Source organism: Aotus nancymaae, unplaced genomic scaffold (genome assembly GCF_030222135.1).
Source record: "Aotus nancymaae isolate 86718 unplaced genomic scaffold, 86718_ANA_hifiasm-v0.15.2.pri h1tg000003l, whole genome shotgun sequence".
Lineage (NCBI taxonomy): Eukaryota > Metazoa > Chordata > Mammalia > Primates > Aotidae > Aotus > Aotus nancymaae.
Window position 1 is genome coordinate 52,242,469 of NW_026988414.1, and position 23,261 is coordinate 52,265,729.

General features: G+C 39.8%; 1 protein-coding gene across 3 annotated transcripts in view; it reads left to right on the top strand.

Annotated features, from left to right (window-relative positions):
• The window catches only part of SLC24A2 (solute carrier family 24 member 2), a 293,748-nt gene that overhangs the window by 264,495 nt on the left and 5,992 nt on the right, over positions 1–23,261 (top strand). For all 3 annotated transcript variants that reach the window (XM_012449991.3, XM_012449994.3, XM_012449992.2), the window contains 2 exons: positions 11,460–11,549; positions 18,809–18,975. In XM_012449991.3, the coding sequence (XP_012305414.1) occupies positions 11,460–11,549; positions 18,809–18,975 (257 nt within the window). The remainder of the gene's footprint in view (positions 1–11,459; positions 11,550–18,808; positions 18,976–23,261) is intronic.

Sequence of the window (23,261 nt, forward strand, 5' to 3'; positions counted from 1 at the left end):
AAGCAAGAAAAAACAAATTCAAAAGCTAGCAGAAGACAAGAAATAACTAAGATCAGAGCAGAACTGAAGGAGATAGAGATACAAAAAACTTCAAAAAAAAAAATCAGGGAGATCGATCCAAGATGGCCGCTTAGGAGGAACTCAGGAATGCAGCTCCAAGAGAAAGCACAGAGGGTGAGTGGACGCCGTATTTCCAGACTGATTTTTACTGCCCACAGACCAGGAGATTCACACGCAGAGGAGCCACACGGGTCGCCAGCGCCGCTGGTTTGAACGGCGCAGCCGCTGGGCCAGCACCCTGAGGCAACGGCTCACTGTACAGAGTGAGAGAGTCTGAGTCCCCTATAAGCCAGCAAGGGGAGCTGAAACGGGGAGCCAGGCCAGCGCCACTAATCTCAGAGCCGCAGCTTTAGCCAACGCAGCGGCTCCGGAGGCAGATCAGATGAGACGGTGTCCCCTCTTACCCAGCAAGAAGACCTGAAACAGGGAGTGAAGACAGGAGATTCCCGAGCAAAAAAAAAAAAAAAAAAAGCGCCACTGCAAACACAACTGAAACCGGGACGGTCCAGCTCTGTGGAGGAGGGGCATTCTCCATAGGCACCCTGCTGTTCCCAGGGCAATCTACCAAGGCAACCCGCCACTACAGAGACTCCGTCACTACAGGGGCGGGCCAACATAGCGGAAGCAGTTCTAACTACACCCAGAAGTTCACACGGAAGCTGGGTGGAGCCCACAGCAGCTTAGCGAAGCCTCTGCAGCCTGAGTGTGACTAGGCTGCCACCTTGTGGGCAGAGAAAACAGCAACCACACAGGGGAACATCATAAAACCATAACTCCCTGGGACAGAACACCTGGGGAGAAGAGCAGGGGGTTTATGAGTTCTGCCACAGCAGACTTAAAATTACCAAAATCAGAAAGACAACTACAAAGTCAACAGGTGGATAAATCCACAAAGATGGGAAGAAACCAGCGCAAAAAGGATGAAAACACCCAAAACCAGAACACTTCTCCTCCTACAAGGGATCACAACTCCTCACCAGCAAGGGAACAAGACTGGATGGAGAATGAGTGTGATGAAATGACAGAATCAGCTTTCAGAAAGTGGATAATAAGAAACTTCCGTGAGCTAAAAGAACATGTTCTAACCCAATGCAAAGAAACTAAGAACCTTGAAAAGAGACTTGACGAAATGCTAACAAGAATGGACAACTTAGAGAGGAATATGAGTGAATTGATGGAGCTGAAAAACACAACACGAGAACTTCGTGAAGCATGCACAAGTTTCAACAGCCGAATTGACCAAGCAGAAGAAAGGATATCAGAGGTCAAAGATCAACTCAATGAAATAAAACGAGAAGGCAAGATTAGAGAAAACAGGGTAAAAAGGAATGAACAAAGTCAACAAGAAATATGGGACTATGTGAAAAGACCTAATCTACGTTTGATAGGTGTACCTGAATGTGACGAAGAGAATGAATCCAAGCTGGAAAATACTCTTCAGGATATTATCCAGGAAAACTTCCCCAACCTAACAAGGCAGGCCAAGATTCAAGTCCAGGAAATACAGAGAACACCACAAAGATATTCCTCTAGAAGAGCAACCCCAAGACACATAATCATCAGATTCACCAGGGTTGAAATGAAGGAGAAAATACTAAGGGCAGCCAGAGAGAAAGGTCGGGTTACCCAAGAAGGGAAGCCCATCAGACACACTGCAGATCTCTCAGCAGAAACCCTACAGGCCAGAAGAGAGTGGGGGCCGATATTCAACATCCTTAAGGAAAAGAACTTTCAACCCAGAATTTCGTATCCAGCCAAACTAAGCTTCATAAGTGAAGGAAAAATAAAATCCTTTGTGAACAAGCAAGAACTCAGAGAGTTCATCACCACCAGACCAGCTCTACAAGAGCTTCTGAAGGAGGCACTACACATAGAAAAGAACAACCAGTACCAGCCACTCCAAAAACACACGAAAAGGTAAAGAGCATCAACACAATGAAGAATCTGCATCAACCAAAGGGCAAAACAGCCACCTAGCACCAAAATGACAGAATCGAATTCACACATAACAATATTAACCCTAAATGTAAACGGACTAAATGCCCCAATCAAAAGACACAGACTGGCAAATTGGATAAAAAGCCAAAACCCATCAGTGTGCTGTATCCAGGAAACCCATCTCGCATGCAAGGATACACAAAGGCTCAAAATAAAGGGATGGAGGAAGATTTACCAAGCAAATGGAGAGCAAAAAAAAGCAGGAGTTGCAATTCTCATCTCTGATAAAATAGACTTTAAAGCAACAAAGATCAAAAGAGACAAAGAAGGACATTACATAATGGTAAAAGGATCAATGCAACAAGAAGAGCTAACGATCCTAAATATATATGCACCTAATACAGGAGCACCTAGATACATAAGGCAAGTTCTTAAAGACTTACAAAGAGACTTAGACTCCCACACAATAATAGTGGGAGACTTCAACACACCATTGTCAATATCAGACAGATCAACGAGACAGAAAATTAACAAAGATATCCAGGACTTGAACTCAGACCTGGACCAAGCAAACCTAATAGACATTTACAGAACTCTCCAGCCCAAATCCACAGAATATACATTCTTCTCAGCACCACATCACACCTACTCTAAAATTGACCACATAATTGGAAGTAAATAACTCCTCAGCAAATGCAAAAGAACGGAAACCATAACAAACAGTCTCTCAGACCACAGCGCAATCAAGTTAGAACTCAGAATTCAGAAACCAACCCAGAACAGCACAGCCTCATGGAAAATGAACAACTTTCTCCTGAATGTTGACTGGATAAACAATGAAATGAAGGCAGAAATAAAGACGTTCTTCGAAACCAACGAGAATGAAGACACCACATACCAGAATCTCTGGGACACATTTAAAGCAGTCTCTAGAGGAAAATATATAGCAATAAGTGCCCACATGAGAAGAAAGGAGAGATCTAAAATTGACACCCTATCATCAAAATTGAAAGAGCTAGAGGAGCAAGATCAAAAAAACTCAAAACCTAGCAGAAGACAAGAAATAACTAAGATCAAAGCAGAATTGAAGGAGATAGAGACACGAAAAACCCTTCAAATAATCAATAAATCCAGGAGCTGGTTTTTTGAAAAGATCAACAAAATAGACAGACCACTAGCCAGACTAATAAAAAAGAAAAGAGAGAATAACCAAATAGATGCAATAAAAAATGACAAAGGGGATATCACCACAGATGCCACAGAAATTCAAACCATCATCAGAGATTATTACAAACAACTCTATGCACATAAACTAGAAAACCTGGAGGAAATGGATAAATTCCTGGACAGCTGCCTCCTCCCAAGCCTAAACCAGGAAGAAGTCGAAACCCTGAATAGACCAATAACAAGGTCTGAAGTCGAGGCAGCAATTAAGAGCCTACCACCCAAAAAAAGCCCAGGTCCAGATGGGTTCACAGCAGAATTCTACCAGACATACAAAGAGGAACTGATACCATTCCTACTGAAACTATTCCAAATAATCCAAAAAGAGGGACTCCTTCCCAAATCATTTTATGAGACCAACATCATCCTAATACCAAAACCTGGCAGAGACTCAACAAGAAAAGAAAACTACAGGCCAATATCCATGATGAACATAGATGCAAAAATCTTCAATAAAATACTGGCAAGCCGATTACAACAGCACATCAAAAAGCTTATCCACCATGATCAAGTAGGATTCATCCCGGGGATGCAAGGCTGGTTCAATATACGCAAGTCTATAAATGTAATTCACCACATAAACAGAACCAAAGACAAAAACCACATGATTATCTCAATCGATGCAGAGAAGGCCTTTGACAAAATTCAACAGCCCTTTATGCTAAAAACCCTCAATAAACTAGGTATCGACGGAACGTATCTCAAAATAATAAAAGCTATTTACGACAAACCGACAGCCAATATCATACTGAACAGGCAAAAACTGGAAGCACTCCCTTTGAAAGCACAAGACAAGGATGCCCTCTCACCACTCCTATTCAACATAGTATTGGAAGCTCTGGCTAGGGCAATTAGGCAAGAGAAAGAAATAAAAGGTATTCAATTACGAAAAGAAGTCAAATTGTCTCCATTTGCAGATGACATGATTGAATATTTAGAAGACCTCATCATCTCAGCCCAAAAACTCCTTAATCCAATAAGCAACTTCAGCAAAGTCTCAGGATACAAAATCAATGTGCAAAAATCACGAGCATTCCTATACACCAATAACAGACTTAAAGAGAGCCAAATCAAGAACAAACTGCCATTCACAATTGCTACAAAGAGAATAAAATACCTAGGAATACAACTAACAAGGAATGTAAAGGACCTCTTCAAGGAGAACTACAAACCACTACTCAACGAAATTAGAGAGGACACAAACAGATGGAGAAACATTCCATGTTCATGGTTAGGAAGAATTAATATCGTGAAAATGGCCATACTGCCCAAAGTAATATACAGATTCAATGCTATCCCCATCAAGCTACCAATGACCTTCTTCACAGAACTGGAAATAACCACCTTAAACTTCATATGGAACCAAAAGAGAGCCCGCATAGCCAAGTCAATTCTAAGCAAAAAGAACAAAGCGGGAGGCATCACACTACCAGACATCAAACTCTACTACAAGGCTACAGTAATCAAAACAGCATGGTACTGGTACCAAAACAGAGATATAGACCAATGGAACAGAACAGAGGCATCGGAGGCAACACAACATATCTACAACCACCCGATCTTTGACAAACCTGATAAAAACAAGCAATGGGGAAAGGATTCCCTGTTCAATAAGTGGTGTTGGGAAAACTGGCTAGCCATATGCAGAAAGCAGAAACTCGACCCCTTCCTGACACCTTACACTAAAATTGACTCCAGATGAATTAAAGACTTAAACATAAGACCTAACACCATAAAATCACTAGAAGGAAACCTAGGCAAAACCATTCAGGACATAGGCGTAGGCGTAGGCAAGGACTTCATGACCAAAACACCAAAAGCATTGGCAACAAAAGCCAAAATAGACAAATGGGACCTAATCAAACTCCACAGCTTCTGCACAGCAAAAGAAACAGTCAATAGAGTGAATCGGCAACCAACAGAATGGGAAAAAATTTTTGCAGCCTACCCATCTGACAAAGGGCTGATATCCAGAATTTACAACGAGCTAAAAAAGATTTACAAGAAAAAAACAAACAAGCCCATTCAAAAGTGGGCGAAGGATATGAACAGATACTTTACAAAAGAAGACATACATGAGGCCAACAAGCATATGAAAAAATGCTCATCATCACTGGCCATTAGAGAAATGCAAATCAAAACTACATTGAGATACCATCTCACACCAGTTAGAATGGCGATCATTAAAAAATCTGGAGACAACAGATGCTGGAGAGGATGTGGAGAAATAGGAACACTTTTACACTGTTGGTGGGAGTGTAAATTAGTTCAACCATTGTGGAAAACAGTGTGGCGATTCCTCAAGGACCTAGAAATAGAAATTCCATTTGACCCAGCAATCCCATTACTGGGCATATATCCAAAGGATTATAAATCGTTCTACTATAAGGACACATGCACACAAATGTTCATTGCAGCACAGTTTACAATAGCAAAGACCTGGAACCAACCCAAATGCCCATCGATGATAGACTGGACAGGAAAAATGTGGCACATATACACCATGGAATATTATGCAGCCATTAAAAACGAGGAGTTCGCGTCCTTTGTAGGGACATGGATGAACCTGGAAACCATCATTCTCAGCAAACTGACACAAGAACACAAAATCAAACACCACATGTTCTCACTCATAGGCGGGTGTTGAACAAGGAGAACACATGGACACAGGGAGGGGAGCACTATACACGGGGGTCTGTTGTGGGGGAGTGGGGGGGACAGTGGGGGGGTGGGGAGTTGGGGAGGGATAGCATGGGGAGAAATGCCAGATATGGGTGAAGGGGAGGAAGGCAGCAAATCACACTGCCACGTATGCACCTATGCAACAACCTTGCACGTTTTTCACATGTACCCCAAAACCTAAAATGCAATAAAAAAAAAATCAGTAAATCCAGGAGCTGGTTTTTTGAAAATATCAACAAAATAGATAGATCACTAGCCAGACTAATAAAGAAGAAAAGAGAGAAGAATCAAATAGATGCAATAAAAAATGATAAACGGGATATTACCACTGATCCCACAGAAATACAAACTACCATTAGAGAATACTATAAACACCTCTACATAAATAAACCAGAAAATCTAGAAGAAATGGATAAATTCCTGGACGCTTACACCCTTCTAAGACTAAACCAGGAAGAAGTCATATCTCTGAGTAGACCATTAAGAAATTCTGAAATTGAGGCAGCAATTAATAGCCTACCAACCAAAAATAAGTTGAGGACCAGATGGTTTCACAGCTGAATTCTACCAGAGGTACAAAGACAAGCTGGTATCATTCCTTCTGGAATATTCCAAACAGTAGAAAAAGAGGGACTCCTCTCTAACTAATTTTATGAGGCCAACATCAACCTGAGATCAAAACCTGGCAGAGACACAACAAAAAACAAATTTTAGGCCAGTATTCCTGATAAATATTGATGTGAAAATCCCCAATAAAATACTGGCAAACCAAATCCAACAGCACATCAAAAAGCTTATCCATCACCACCAAGTCAGCTTTGTCCCTGGGATGCAAGGCTGATTCAACATTTGCAAATCAATTAATGTAATCCATCACATAAACAGAACAAAAGACAAAAAACACGTGATTATCTCAATAGATGCAGAGAAAGCCTTCAACAAAATTCAACAGCTCTTCATGCTAAAAACCTTCAATAAACAAGGTATTGATAAAATGTATCTCAAAATAATAGCAGCTATTTATGACAAACCCATAGCCAATATCATACTGAACGGGCAAAAACTGGAAGCACTCCCTTTGAAAGCACAAGACAAGGATGCCCTCTCACCACTCCTATTCAACATAGTATTGGAAGCTCTGGCTAGGGCAATTAGGCAAGAGAAAGAAATAAAAGGTATTCAATTACGAAAAGAAGTCAAATTGTCTCCATTTGCAGATGACATGATTGAATATTTAGAAGACCTCATCATCTCAGCCCAAAAACTCCTTAATCCAATAAGCAACTTCAGCAAAGTTTCAAGATACAAAATCAGTGTGCAAAAATCACAAGCATTCCTAATCACCAATAACAGACAAAGAGCCACATCATGAGTGAGCTCCCATTCACAATTGCTGCAAAGAGGCTAACATACCTAGGAATACAACTGACAAGGCATGTGAAGGACCTCTTCAAGGAGAACTACAAAACACTGCTCAAGGAAATAAGAGAGGACACAAACAGATGGAAGAACACTCCATGCTCATGCATAGGAAGAATCAATATCATGAAAATGGCCATACTGCCTAAAGTAATTCATAGATTCAATGCTATCCCCATCAAGCTACCATTGACTTTCTTCACAGAATTGGAAAAAATTACTTTAAATTTCATATGGAACCAAAAAAGAGCCCACATAGCCAAGACGATCCTAAGCAAAAAGAACAAAGCTGGAGGCATCACGCTACCTGACTTCAAACTGTACTACAAGGCTACAATCAAAACAGCATGGTACTGGTACCAAAACAGAGACATAGATCAATGGAACAGAACAGAGGCCTCAAAAATAATGCCACACATCTACAACCATCTGATCTTTGACAAACCTGACAAAAACAATGGGGAAAGGATTCCCTACTTAATAAATGGTGTTGGGAAAACTGGCTAGCCATATGCAGAAAGCTGAAACTGAGTCCCTTCCTTACACCTTATACAAAAATTGACTCAAGATGGATTAAAGACTTAAATGTAAACCTAAAACCATAAAAACCCTAGAAGAAAACCTAGGCAATACCATTCAGGACACAGGCATGGGCAGAGACTTCATGACTAAAACACCAAAAACAATGGCAACAAAAGCCAAAATTGACAAATGGGATCTAATTAAACTAAAGAGCTTCTTCACAGCAAAAGAAACTATCACCAGAGCGAACAGACAGCCTACAGAATGGGAGAAAACTTTTGCAATCTATCCATCCAACAAAGGGCTAATATCTAGATTCTACAAGGAACTTAAACAAATTTACAAGAAAAAACAACCCCATCAAAAAGTGGGTGAAGGATATGAACAGACACTTCTCAAAAGGAGACATTTATGCAGCCAAGAAACATATGGAAAAAAAGCTCATCATTACTGGTCATTAGAGAAATGCAAATCAAAACCACAATGAGATACCATCTAACACCAGTTAGAATCGTGATCATTCACATGCACACGAATGTTCATTGCAGCAAAGTTTACAATAGCAAAGACCTGGAACCAACCCAAATGCCCATCGATGATAGACTGGACAGGGAAAATGTGGCACATATACACCATGGAATATTATGCAGCCATCAAAAACGATGAGTTTGTGTCCTTTGTAGGGACATGGATGAATCTGGAAACCATCATTCTCAGCATCAAACACAAAATCAAACATCACATGTTCTCACTCATAGGCGGGTGTTGAACAATGAGAACACATGGACACAGGGAGGGGAGCACTACACACTGGGGTCTGTTGGGGAGAAATAGGGGAGGGACAGCGGCGGGTGGGGAGTTGGGGAGAGATAGCATGGGGAGAAATGCCAGATACAGGTGAAGGGGAGGAAGGCAGCAAATCACACTGCCACGTGTGTACCTATGCAACAATCTTGCATGTTCTTCACATGTACCCCAAAACCTAAAATGCAATTAAAGAAAAAAGAATTGTGATCATTAAAAATGCAGGAGACAACAGATGCTGGAGAGGATGTGGAGAAATAGGAACAGTTTTACACTGTTGGTGGGAGTGTAAATTAGTTCAACCATTGTGGAAGACAGTGTGGCAATTCCTCAAGGATCTAGAACCAGAAATACCATTTGACTCAGCAATTTCATTACTGGGTATATACCCAAAGGATTATAAATTATTCTACTGTAAAGACACATGCACACGTAAATTTATTGCAACACTGTTCACAATAGCAAAGACTTGGAACCAACCCAAATGCCCATCAATGATAGACTGGATAAAGAAAATGTGGCACATATACACCATGGAATACTATGCAGCCATAAAAAAGGATGAGTTCATGTCCTTTGCAGGGACATGGATGAAGCTGAAACCATCATTCTCAGCAAACTAACACAAGAACAGAAAACCCAATACTGCATGTTCTCACTCATAAGTGGGTGTTGAACAATGACAACACATGGACACAGGGTGCAGAACACCACACACTGGGGCCTATTGGGGGGTGGGGGGCTAGGGAAGGGATAGCATTAGGAAATACACCTAATGTAAATGATAGGGTGATGGATACAGCAAACCATGGCACATGTATACCTACGCAACAAACCTGCATGTTCTGCACATGTACCCCAGAACTTAAAGTATATTTTTTTTTAGAAAAATGTGCTTTCATAAGTGAAGATCTAATGGCTGGGTGCAGTGGCTCACACCTATAATCCTAGCACTTTGGAAGACTGAAGTAGGCATATCACGAAACCAGCTTGGCTAACATGGTGAAACCTTTGCTCTACTAAAAATACAAAAAAAATTAGCCAAGCATAGTGGCAGGCACCTGTAATCCCAGCTACTTGGGATGCTGAGGCAGGAGAGTGGCTTGAACCCAGGAGGCAGAGGTTGCAGTGGGCCAAGATCACACCACTGCACTCCAGCCTGGGCAACAGAGTGAAACTGTGTCGCAAAAAAAAAAAAAAAAGAAAAAAGAAGTGAAGGTCTCCAATTCCACTTTGAAAAAAATGATTATTTTTTCCTCCATTACCCATTAAAGCACTTAGGTCACCAGGAGGGATCTGAGTCCTTGTCCACAATATTTTTCTTCTAAGAAAGAAATGGGGCAGGAAAAAGCATTTGAGGGTAAAGTGTTGGCTACTCACTGTGGCCTGATGCCCTCCCCAATTTAATCAAGCCTGCTTGGTCTTTCAGCCATCCCAGCTAACAAATGGCCCCACTAAACAGCAGTCATTTAAAGAAAGGAAGGGATGGTGTGAAATTTAACAACCATGCAAATGATCATAAAAAATATATATTGAACTTAGTAAAGAAAACATAAGCCTGGTTTGGAGCAATAGAGACCATGTTCCTTATTACCGATATTCAGAAGATTACCATATACGAGTTTATCTTTTCCTTTTAATGAAGCTCTCAAAAGCCATGACAGAAAATGTTCTATGTGACTGCCCAAGGTCAGCCCTTCAGACAATTGAGATTGCTTTCATCCAAGTCAACTCTAAAATTCATTTCTCTGGATAAAATTGGATGGCATTATCAAAGCAAAATGTGGGATTGTTTCTCAATGTAGAAAGCTTTGAAATAAAAAGTGTTTGGCAATAATAGGTGAGAGGCTCTCTGACAGCATTGTGCTGTCTGAGTGTGTTTTTAAAGGACCCCAGTTTTTCAACAAAGGACATCAAAAGAACACCACTAGGATGCAAACCTGGATTTCTCTTTAGTGGGGCTGGGTAGAAAACACTGCATTTCAAATGTCTGATTTTTTGGCCATTTCTAGGAAACTTTAAAAGTGTTCACATTTTATGCCTGAGATAGCATAAAGTCTACATCTAGAAGCAGAATTGAACATAATGTATTTTGGGGTGGTGAACAGGAGAGAAAACATTCTTAAGAGGAATGTCTGATCTGCCACTGCCGTGGTAATCAGTACAATTGGGCATCTCTGCCTTTGTCTACTCTAGTCCATGTGTGGTTCCAGTGTCCTGGAGACTGGCCATCATCCAGAATCTATAAAAGCTGTGGTGGTGGCTTCTTCTAAGTGGCTTTCTTGATAATTCGTGAGACTGTAAAATGAGTCAATCTATTTTTAAACCTGCTGATACTTCCCATTTCTTGTTCAATGGAGTTAATCACATAGGTTTCCTGGCTTATGGATTGTTAGGATTCACGGTTTGCAAGCAATAGAAACTGATTCTGACAAGCTTTGGATTAAAAGATAGAAAAAGGAAGAGGGAGAATATGGTGTTAATATTGAAGGAAAGGTCAAAAAAAACAAGCCTTCAAAAGGGCAAGAGTAGAGGGAATCTAAACATCTAGCAGCAGGAACTAACAGACATTCTCTTCAAGACTTCCATCTCAGGAACCAGCACTGTGATCATTCAGTTCTATCAATTTCACATTTCCAAGGGAGAATCTTACTGTCCCAGCTAGATCAGGAGTATGGCCTTTTGATCACTAATCCTAAGATGCAGGAAACGCTAGAGAAACAGCTACAATGGTGGTTTTAGCTTTGGACTTCCAGATCCATCTCGATGGATAACACTGACATTCTCACCTCTTCTTGGTTGTCTTTCAGTCATCAAGGAAGTTTTTTCCCATCACGTTCTTTGGCGCCATTAGCTGGATTGCAGTATTCTCTTACTTGATGGTCTGGTGGGCACACCAGGTAAGACTTTGATAGGGACATGCATCTGCCTGGTTTTTCTCCAGTCCTGATTGTCAAGTGCTTAATCATTGTGTTTGCTTTCCGAAACTACCACAACAGTATTGGGTGTGACACAGACGAGTTGGCATTCTAGGACTAAAGGAATTTATACACTTAACTTTCCCTAGTCTCCTGGCTGGCCTTTCCCTGTAGCATGGAATTGAATCAGCATAGCCTCTGTACAGCCACGTGGAGGCAGACAAGTCTAACTGCTTCTTGCCTCTGCATCCCGAGGCCAGGACAACCCAGGCCTGGGAGGAATGTCAACATTTTGCCTGGTTCAGTAGTACTTACTTCATCTTGAGCAGCCACTCACTTCATGTTCTAACCAGCCTTTCAAAACTGGGTCTTAGGAAAGCATCTGGAGACAAAATAGCCTTTTCCTTCAGCTTCACTTTATAAAAGTGACAATGTGTTTCATTTTTATTTTTAACCCAATACCAGTCATAATGCCTATCACAAGAATACACTCTCAGTAATTGTTATTGAAAAACATGAATGAAGAGTAAGATTCAAGGGCTTCACATTTTCACATAGTGGTAATCATTGATAATTGAGTATGTACTACACACCCCGCAATTCACATCCCTTTGTCTTTATAATCTTGACAGTAACCCTATGTATACATTCAGAGCCTTTAAAGGAGGTACTGTTATTATCCAGTTTACAGGTAAAGAAGTTAAGCTTAAAGCTGGTAAGATTACCCAAGATCACATAGGTAAAACTGAGATTTTAACCTAGGACTCTGCAACTCCAAAAATCAGGCTTTTAGTCTCTATTAAAAACTACATAAATTCCAAACTTCCCACTTGTATCCTTTGTTTAATATAGTCCTAATATTATTATACTTGTTAACATAAATAAAATATAGCAATTTGAAATCAGGAAATGTACACTCAAAACATATGTGAATAGACTTTTCAACAAATGGTGCTAGAATAATTGGATTTCCATATGCCAAAATAAACAAACTTAGATCCTTACGTCATATTTTACATAAAATTTAACTGAAAGTGGATCACAGTTTTAAATTTAAGAGGTAAAGCTATTAAACTTTTAGAAGACTGAAAAAAAAATCCGTATGACCATAAGCCAGGCAAAGAGTTATTTGATGTAATACCAAAGCATGATCCATGAAAGCAAGAAAATTGATTAATTATATTTCATTAAAATTAAAACTTTTGCCCTTCAAGAAACACCATTTAAAAGGAATAGAAAAACCACAGACTGGGAGAAAATATTTGCAAATCATATATATCTGATAAAGCACTTGTATCCAGGATATAAGCTTAAAGCTCCATAATAGGAAGGCAAGCATCTTCAAGTATCCTAATTTTAAAGATCTGAACAGATATTTCACCAAAAAAAGATATGCAGATGGCTAAAAAGCACAAGAGAATATGCTCAACATCATTATTAATTAAAGAAGTGTAAATCAAAACCATAACAAGATACCACTTTACACCCACTAGGATGGGTATAATGAAAAAGACAGAACATAACAAGTGTTGATGAGGATGTATAGAAATTAGAATCCTTACATACTGCTGATAAGAATGTAAAATAGTGCAGCCACTTTGGGAAATAGTTTGGCAGTTCCACAAAACATTAAACATAGAGTCACCATATGATCCAGCAATTCCACTCCTAGGAATAGACTTAAGAGAAATGAAAACATACATCCACACTTGTACACAAATGTCCAAAGTAGCATTATTCATAATTATCAAAAGGTGAAAACAACCCAAATGTCCATCAACTGATGAATGGATAAGCAAAATGTGGTATATCCATACAATAGAATATTACTACGCAGTAAAAATAAATGAAGTACTGATACATACAACATGAATGATACTCTAAAATGTTATGCTAAGTGAAAAAAGCCAGTCACAAAAGGACACATATCATATGATTTCATTTATATGAAAGGTACAGAATAGGCAAACCTATAGAGACGTGTAATAGGTTAGTATTAATATTTGCCTAGGATTGGGAAGGTTGGGGGGAAATGGGGAGTGACTGCTAGTGGGTATGGGTTTCTTTTGGGGATGATGAATAAGTTCAAAACCTAAATTATGATGAAGGCTGCACTACTCTGAATGCACTAAAATCCATTGAATTATATACATTAAAATGGCTGAGTTTTAAAGTATGTAAATTATATCTCGGTAAACTTGTTTAAAACTAATTACAAGGTATCACTTCACAACCACTAGGTTGGCTATTAAAAAAAACAAAACAGTAGCACTTGTTGATGAGGATGTGGAGAAACATGGCTGCATACATTTGTAAAAACTGGCAGGCTGGTTGCGGTAGCTCATGCCTGCAGTCCCACCACTTTGGGAGACTGAGGCAGGCAGATCCCTTGACCCCAAAAGTTCGAGATCGGACTGGGCAACATGGCAAAACCCTGTCTCTACAAAAATACAAAAAAATTAGCTGGCCATGGTGGCACATGCCTGTAGTCCCAGCTACTCAGGAGCTTGAGGTGTGGAGGATCACTTGAGCCCAGGAGGTGGAGGCTGCAATGGGAGCTGAGATCGCACCACTGCGTGGGTGACAGAGTGAGACCCTGTCTCAAATAGAAATAGGAAAAAAAAAGAAAACTTGCAGAACTGTACAATTTTTTAAAGATGAATGTGTTATTATATGTAAAGCATACCTTGGTTTTTAAAAGAATACATGTTACTAGCAAAATCCACAGAAAATGTTGGCCGATACACTATCTTATTTCTACAATAATTTTGTTATATCAGTTATTTTACTGACATTTAACTTCAGATTACTCTTCCTGGTTATTTCCAAAAACCATTCACTCCCTGAGCAAGTTCTCTGTTCCCTGGAGTCATTATTTTCTACATTCATTGACAGACATTCACTACCAACACCTGGCAGAAATCACAGCAGAAAGTGGGCTGCTTCTCAACCTCCAGATATCCAGGCTCAAAGGACTGTTTACCATTTATAACATATAATAGCTTTTCTTAATAATGATATTTTATTTCCTCATTTACTAATAAAGAAAAAATGGTGTTTTCCTAACTTGCTGGGATATGCTGTTTTCCAGCTATTTCTTTTCAGCCATCCTAGAAAACATCATCTAGCAAGATTCCATCTTTTTCTTTTCTTTTTAATGACTACCTTAATTCCAGACTTGTTTTCTTTTCATTCTTTCAAAGAAAAGGAATACAAGGCCAGGTGTGGTGGCTCATGCCTGTAATCCCAGCACTTTGGGAGGCCAAGGCAGGTGGATCAGAGGTCAAGAGATCACGACCATCCTGGCCAACATGGTGAAACCTCATCTCTACCAAAAATACAAAAATTATCTGGGTGTGGTGGCACGTGCCTGTAGTCCCAGCTACTTAGGAGGCTGAGGCAGGAGAATCGCTTGAACCCAGGAGGCGTAGGTTGCAGTGAGTCAGGATTGCATCACTACACTCCAGCCTGGTGAGAGAGCGAGACTCCATCTCAAAAAAAAGAAAAGGAATACAAATTAAATGCCTGAAACAATAATTTTAAAAAGCCAAGATGAATTAAAGGCATAAACAGAAGCCTTACTTTTCAATGATGGAAGAGAACTTTCTCTTTTCTTTCTCCTATAGAAATGCTTTTGTCTTTCAAAACACCCAGACAGCTGAACAAAATAGCAGATTCTGTTCCAAGAAGTCTACCTCTAATTCTGTTGTTTGTATTTCTGAACTATAAAATCCATAGCAGTTATACAATTTAGTGTTTAATTCTTTTATCAATGCTTTTATAAATCATAAGTGTTATTTGATAAATTATTTGGCTACTGTTTGGCAAAAATACATGCCCTTCACCTACAACACTTTAACACAGTTTGCCCTTAGCTTTTTTTTTCTTTCTTTCTTTGTCCTTTAGTTTTTGGGTTTTGTTGTTGTTTATTGTTTTTGTACTTTAATGAATTTAATGGGTGATGAAAATCTGTGGTTAAGGTCAATCCTGCATCTAATATTAGGAGTTAATTTTAAGAGTTAAATAAGATCTTGTATCTCATTTAGCTAATATAACATTCTTTCAGATCCTCCTTAAATCAAGGCACAGAACTGCATCATGGAATATTGGGAGCAGCATGGAGTCTGACCTCTGAGTGGCCTCATTTGCTGTTTTTAAGAAAATAAGGGAATTTCCCCAAAAGACTGCTGATGTTCTTACTAGGAATAGCTCTAAACGTCTCTGATGCTCCCTGATTTTTCAGAGTACTGTCCCATCCATGCACCCATCATCTTTACTGATTTGACAAAAGTTAACTTCAGTGAAATGTACTCAAAACAAGCTTATAAAGGCTAGTTCTCCTTCCACAAAAGTGTTTCTAGAGCCACACAGATTCGCCAGGGGTTTGATGTCTAATGAAAATTCTCATGCAGTTTTCCGTGATGTGAATTGGCCCCAATAAGTCCACTTCTGTTCCTGCTGCCAGACACCTCACAGTCTGATAAATTAGAGAGGGAAAGGAGTAATGTCCGAGTTATAAAATCTGGTTCTTTGGCTGGGCGTGGTGGCTCACACCTGTAATCTCAGCATTTTGGGAGGCTGAGGCAGGAAGATCACGAGGGTCGGGAGTTCAAGACCAGCCTGGCCAACTGAAAACCCCATCCTACTAAAAATACAAAAACCAGCCAGATGTGATGGCAGGCACCTGTAATCCCAGCTATTCAGGAGGCTGAGGCAGGAGAATCGCTTGAACCTGGGAGGCGGAGGTTTTAGTGAGCTGAGATCGTGCGACTGCACTCAAGCCTGGGCAACAGAACAAAACTCCATCTCAACAAAAGAAAAAAATAAATAATAAAATCAATTCTGGGTTTTCTTGAACTTTTACTGTATGCCTAACACTGCTATTTACTTTATTTGCATCATCACATACAGTCATCAACAATTCTGAGTGGATATTATCCTCATTTTACAGACGGGAAAATCTAAGACTCAGGGAAGTTGTCTACCTTGCACTAAGAGTGGCAGGCTAGGATTTGCACTCAGCACTATCATCTCCCAAGCCAGTGCTCTTAACCACACCACCATTTTTCTCCTCTTCAATTCCTATGTTTTCCTGTATATAGTAGCATCTAAACTCCAAATATGAATTATTTTGTTTATATTTTGGGGACAAGGTCTTGCTATGTTGCCCAGTCTGGTCTCAAATGTCCAGGTCTCTAGTGATCTTTGTGCCTCAGCCCCAAATAGCTGGGACTACAGTGGATGCCACTGCACCCAGCTAAATGATTTTGGACTATGGTGGATGCCACCGCCCAGCTAAATGATTTTTGAAACAGTCACTGCTTTAGAATTCCCTTGGAGAATTTAAATTATTAAGAATGTTTTAAATACATTGGAACTTGCTGACAGTGACAATTGTTTAGTCAGCATCTTTGCAGTCTTTGACAATGCTTCACTCCAAATCCAACACAAAATTGACATCGAGGAGAATATTTTGCTCAAATAGTGTGCTTCTATGCAAAACTCTTACTGAACGTTTTCTAGGAGAATCAGCACAAAAACAGTCTGGTGAAATCACCTGTGTATGCAGATTGATTTGCTTACTCAGCACATCGGTATTGAGAATCTGCCATGTACTAGTCTGTGTTCTGTCAGTTATGTAGATCACAGTGACCAGGGCGAGGATCCTGCATACATGGAGCTTACTTTCAAATGGGGAGCAGTGACTGTGCACCATGAGGACAGGGTAAGCTAGTGCAGCTCACCAGGCTCTGGAAAAGGCATGAGCATCAAAACAAAAATATGCTTTTAAGCCAGTAGAAACCATGCTATTTCTCATAAAAATAAGAATTTTTAAAAAGGATTTAGAAATGAGTGATATTATTCCCCAAAAGCCTTTATCCTTATATGCTATTTTAGCCCTGTAATTTTTTTCAAAAACTGCCGGACATCATCAGGTAACCTATTGGAAACCAAATGGAAAGCATTATTTTGAAGGTTTTCAGAACCACACTTCACCAACTCTGGCAAAACACGTATAGGTTTTAAAATGTCCAAGAGGCCAGGCACAGCGACTCACACTTATAATCCCAGCACTTTGGGAGGTGAAGGCAGGAGGATCTCAAGGCCAGGAGTTCAGGACCAGTCTGGGCAACATACTAAGACCCATCTCTTAAAAAAATTAGTGAGGTGTGGTGGTGCTCACCTGTGGTCCCAGCTACTCTGGAGGCTGAGGTTGGAAGATCGCTTGAGCCCAGGAGGTTGAGGCTGCAGTGAGCTATGACTGTGCTACTGCACTCCAGCCTGGCAACAGAGCAAGACCCCATTACTAAAAAAAAAATTTCTAAAATGTCCCAAGAAGACAAAGAAATTGCTCAAGAGAATGGAGGAATTTCCGCCTGAGGCTAGACCAACCTTCCAGAAAAGAATCATCAGCCTTAAAAGGCAAAGACAAAGACCAAAAAGAAAAAAAAAAGTAATAGCTGCCCTCTCCTTGCTTTTTAATAATAATGTACTGTTTACAAAGGGCCTGTCAAAAATTATTTAGTTTTCACAAGCACCTGGTAAGGTAGGTATTATTATCCCCAGTTTACAGATGAGAAAGTGAGAATCAGAGACTTCACAGTAAGCAAAATGTCAAGAAATTAACACATGCCAGAGCCAGATATTGGATCCAGGTCCTCTGATTTTCTGGGCTTTTGCTTCTCCACAGCTGCTTTGCTGTGTTTTACCAAAACCCCCGACATCCAGAATCAAGTTTCCAGTGGAAATGAGAGAGTCCGCGTGTTTAAGAATGGGTTATAGACACTAGGAGATGCTAAAGGAAAATGGAAACCCTGGGTGTCAGTCCTTGGTTTTGGTGGTAAGTTGAGGGGCCAATCTGCCATAGACTTGCTGCCCCTGCCAGGTGCTGCCCCTTGGATTCCACGGGAAATTGGCTTTTCTACCTCTCATCTTACAGCTTCTCTGACTCAGCCTTAGAAAGCACCGAATAAAGCTGCACTCTAGCCCTCTAGAAGTCTTTTTTTATTTGAGATTATCTGTTTAATTCTCATGTGAACATTCCTGATGCCTTGTGTCGGAATATCATAAGAGTTTAAACTCTATCAGTAATGATTGTGGCTTATTCATCTTTATCATATCAGCACTTTGCATAGCACAGTATAGAAATGCATTTAAAGGAGGTTGCATTGACATTTTTGTGGTTTCTATGATTTTGTAACTTCGAACACCAAGATGTTTATTTCTGTCCTGACATTTAGGTTGGAGAGACGATCGGCATCAGTGAGGAGATTATGGGTCTGACCATCTTGGCTGCTGGAACCTCCATCCCTGATCTTATCACCAGTGTCATAGTGGCCCGGAAGGGGTTAGGGGACATGGCCGTGTCAAGCTCTGTTGGAAGCAACATTTTTGACATCACTGTAGGGTGAGTAGAGACAGTTCTACAAAGGTGCGTACCAGCTCCACCACTGTATTTGTCTTCCAAGAAGCTGGAAAGACATGACCAGGATCTCTGAGCCTAAAACTAACCAATACCACTAGAGAGTAAAGACTGAGAGTACCTGTTTCCCTAATTCTGGTTCTCATTTCAGAAAACTTAATGAAAAATAAGTCATCCCTACACAAGCAGAAAGAAACACATACCTCCATACAGAATGGATATTTTAGAAAAGACTTTAGGAGAATTTCACTTACATAACAACATTCAAGTGGAACTGAGACACCGTGATAGCTGCATGATACAAATGTTCACATTCTAATTTTAATTAAAGTCCCCACCAGCCTAAGGTAAGATTTGGATTTTAAGGCAGATTGGGACAAACATAGGCCCACCATATATATCCCGTCTCCTGTCCTGTCTTGGAAAATGCTGACGTTCTTAGCATTACCATTTGTTTATTTGCTGGTGAAGATAGTATAGGTTTTTTGTTTTTCTTTTTTAAGAGATGGAGTCTTGCTCTGTCGCCTGGGCTGGAGTGCAGTAGCACAACCTCGGCTCACTGCAACCTCTGCCTCCTGGGTTCAAGCAATTCTCCTGCCTCAGACTCCCGAATAGCTGGAACTACAGGTATATACCGCCATGCCCAGCTTATTTATTTTTTATTTTTTTTTTGCATTTTTTAGTAGAGACAGGGTTTCACCATGTTGTCCAGGCTGGTCCTGAACTCCTGAACTCAGGTGATCTGCCTGCCCTAGCCTCCCAAAGTGCTAAGATTACAGGCATGAGCCACCATGCCCAGCCGATATTCTAGATCTTTTGAAAGCCAGAAGGTAAGATTTGTTCTTGCAGGGAAACAAACGTGACCTCTCAATATGAATAATCACTAAAGTGAATCAGATTGGGGAGAAGTGCTGTGATCAATACCATTTTATTTAATTTGTCAAAAGTAAAAGTAGTCTGACAAATAACCTTGAACATCAGTACCCTGAGAAAATAAGACATAAGATATTATCCTTATGTTCCCAGGAGTACTGGGCTCCTAACACTTGAGTTTGGAACCTCACTAAAAGCACCTACTTTCTCATTAAATATCTTGAATATTATTCTTACACCTTTTCATGACCATTAATATTTTTCATACATTGTCTACCATGTGCACTGTATATACATTTTTCTCCATTTAAGCCACACAATAATTCTATTAGGTATGTATTATCACCCCTGTTATTCAGATTAAAAACACCAAAGGGACCCAGAGTTCACACAGCTAGTAAATGAGGTAGCTAGGATTTGAACAAAGAGTCTGTGCTATCAGTGGCAGCACTCTCTGTGCATAAAACTCTGCTACAAGTGTCCACTATCTGAACCACACGTGAGCCCCCACTGAAGAGCTGTCCGTGCTTGTCTGACTGGAAAACTCTGACTTACCCTGTAGTGATAACTTAAATCCTGATTTCTCCGATTCTCCTGGGCCTGACTTCGAGGTTCTTGCCCTTATCAATTCTCTGTACATCTTACTCTTGTCGTGGTGTATCTGCCTGCTAGACTGTGCATCCCCAAGAGCAGGAAACTCATCAGAGCTTACTACATTGCTATCCTTGGTAGTTGTTTGACAAATGTTTGTGGGATGGATGGATGAATGAATAAATGAATGAATGCCTTAAAAGGTGTATGTTTTGAAGGAAGTTGTCCCTACTGTAAACAGTGTTTATCAAATCTGTGGTAAATATATTGCATATATTCATAGTAGTGTTCTTGGACAATCTCTTGTAAAAAAAAAAAATAGTAATGTTCTACGGTATGTTATAAAGAATTACAAAATGCTTTTTGTTCATTATTCCTAAATTGTACACACACACAAATGGAAGTTTAAAGAAAAATCACTCCTAATCCTATTACCCAGAAACAGTATGTATGTGCTCTTTCATATATTTCACAAAGTTTTCTTAGTAAAATATTCAGTTTTGTCTTCTTGGAAGGCTTTTATTTTTCCATTTTAAAGCAATATGTGCCTGGCATAGAGAGGCATCTGTGAATAAATTAGTAAATCACATCAGCCATTTTTCTAAGACTCTTTATAGCTCTCATAACTAACATTTTGTGGCTTCAAATATTCCCTCTTGATGTTTTGTTTTTCAGCGGTTATTTAATCATCATTTAATAGGCTTTTTTTTAATTTTTTGCTGTGAGAGTGTTGATGAACACCTTGATGCAGAAAAACCTCTTTTAATTATTTTGTTAGGATAAATTCCTTTTAGCAGTAATAATGAACTAAATATTTTGGACATCTTAATGGCTAATGATGTATTTTGTATATTTCTTTTCCAAAAAGTTATTTCCCAAGAATTTATACCAGCTTATAACATCTTTGACAATACATTGAGTGATGTCATTAACAATATATTAAGTGTAAAAGTTTCTTCATAGCTTTGCCAGCATTTTCCTTATGCTTCTAAAATTAACATATATTCAGATTTAGAAAATAAACAGTAACTCACCACCCTTTTTTAATTCTTGTGTATTTCACATGATTGAAATTACATTGCTTTTTGTGCATATGTTTGCATCTTTCATTTTTCGCTTAGAATTATATTATGGTTATTTTCTTGTATCATTCTAAGCTTGTGATTTTAAGCAGCTGTACAATATTCCATTTACTTATTTGCTATTTAACCAGTTCCCTAATATTAGAGGTTCTTAGAGATACCCAGTTTTTTATCATTCAAAGTAACATTGAAATGATCATTTTTCTGAGTAGTTTCACCTACATTTTAAGTGAGTTTTATACTTAATTCCTGACAATAGAATTGATAGAGACCAAAAGGCATAAAAAGTGTCATTTTCCCCCAAAAGGTTTTTGCAAGCCATTTGTAGTGCTATCAAACTCAACTTCACTAGAAGAGTGAGAGTGTGTGAGTGTGTGCATGTGTGCGTGTGTGCGTGTGTGTGTTTTAATAAGAATAAAATGTGTTTTGGTCTTTTCTTTACAAGAGATGGAAGAAGAGTTTCCCGTACAAGTTCCTGTCAATGGCTCTCATTTTGGCATCATCCCCACTCTCAGGCCCTCCCCCTTCCCTTTTCTGACTTTTCACTGTTGACCCCAGGATGCCAGGGCTGCCCCCTCTTGCTGAGAACTGGAATTACCCCCTTGTTTCCTGGCTTGGAACCCCTCCCAGACAAGTTCACATAAAGAAGCACCTCCTGGCCAGCTTCTAGTGGGCAAAGTGCCTCTACTGATCCCTGCAAGGCAGTCATATCAATCACTTCAGCTTGGCCCAGGTTAACATATGCACCCAGTTAGGGGCTGCATGTGCCAGGCCTGGAATTTCAAACATCCACACTGCATGGCCTTCCAATGCCCTCTCTCCAGCCGAGGAGGCAGATAAGTAAACTCACTGCCCTTTTCACTTTCATTATTTCTCTTCCTTTGGAGAATGTAATGTTTCGAAAGAGTACCTCCTCTTCCACACCCTGAGACTAAGCCAAAACTGAACCTCCCTTAGCTATTTTTGTCATGCAGAAAGCTCGGCCAGCCAAGTAGGTATCTCTTAGCCACCATGCTATCATTAGGCTGGTGGGCAGAGCTGGATACCTATCACTAGCCACTTGACAATGTCCATGTCCCCTGAGCCCTGCACTTTCAGCCATCTTCCTTTCCCAGAGTTCTAGTCAACTCTTGTGATATCCTGGCAACTAACTTTCCTGAGGGCTTTCAGAATCACCACTCTGGATAGGAAACATAGGATATCCTCAGATTTTAAAAGCTGAATGAAAAGGGAGAAAACAGGTATAAAAATATAAAGTTTTTTTTAAACACACATCAAAAATAGAAGACACTGTCTTCCTTGAATCTTTCAGAAAGACCAATTTATCATCAAACCATTGACAACGTCTTTCCCAGAATAAACTTCCGACCCCCACCACTGTCATTTGATTTTACTTGCCTTTAGACTGTTAAGTCATTGCTATTCTTTGTCTCCATTTTTTAATTTTTTTTCCCATTTTCACCACCCATTTGTATGCCTTTTTTATACCTGCCTGCTCCCTTCACCCTGTGCAAATCCTGCTATTCACCTTTTTGGGACTGAAAGCAACATTTTAATCTCAACTAGGAAGGAAACAAAATAATTTCCAATCAAATTTGCAAATGCAGAAATCACCTACAGCTGTCATTTCTTTGATGTCTGACTGTTCCCTCTGTTCTGAATTCAGTCAGGACATGGACAAAGGTTTTTAAAGTCTGGGCCAACCACACCTGAGACATAGTGAAC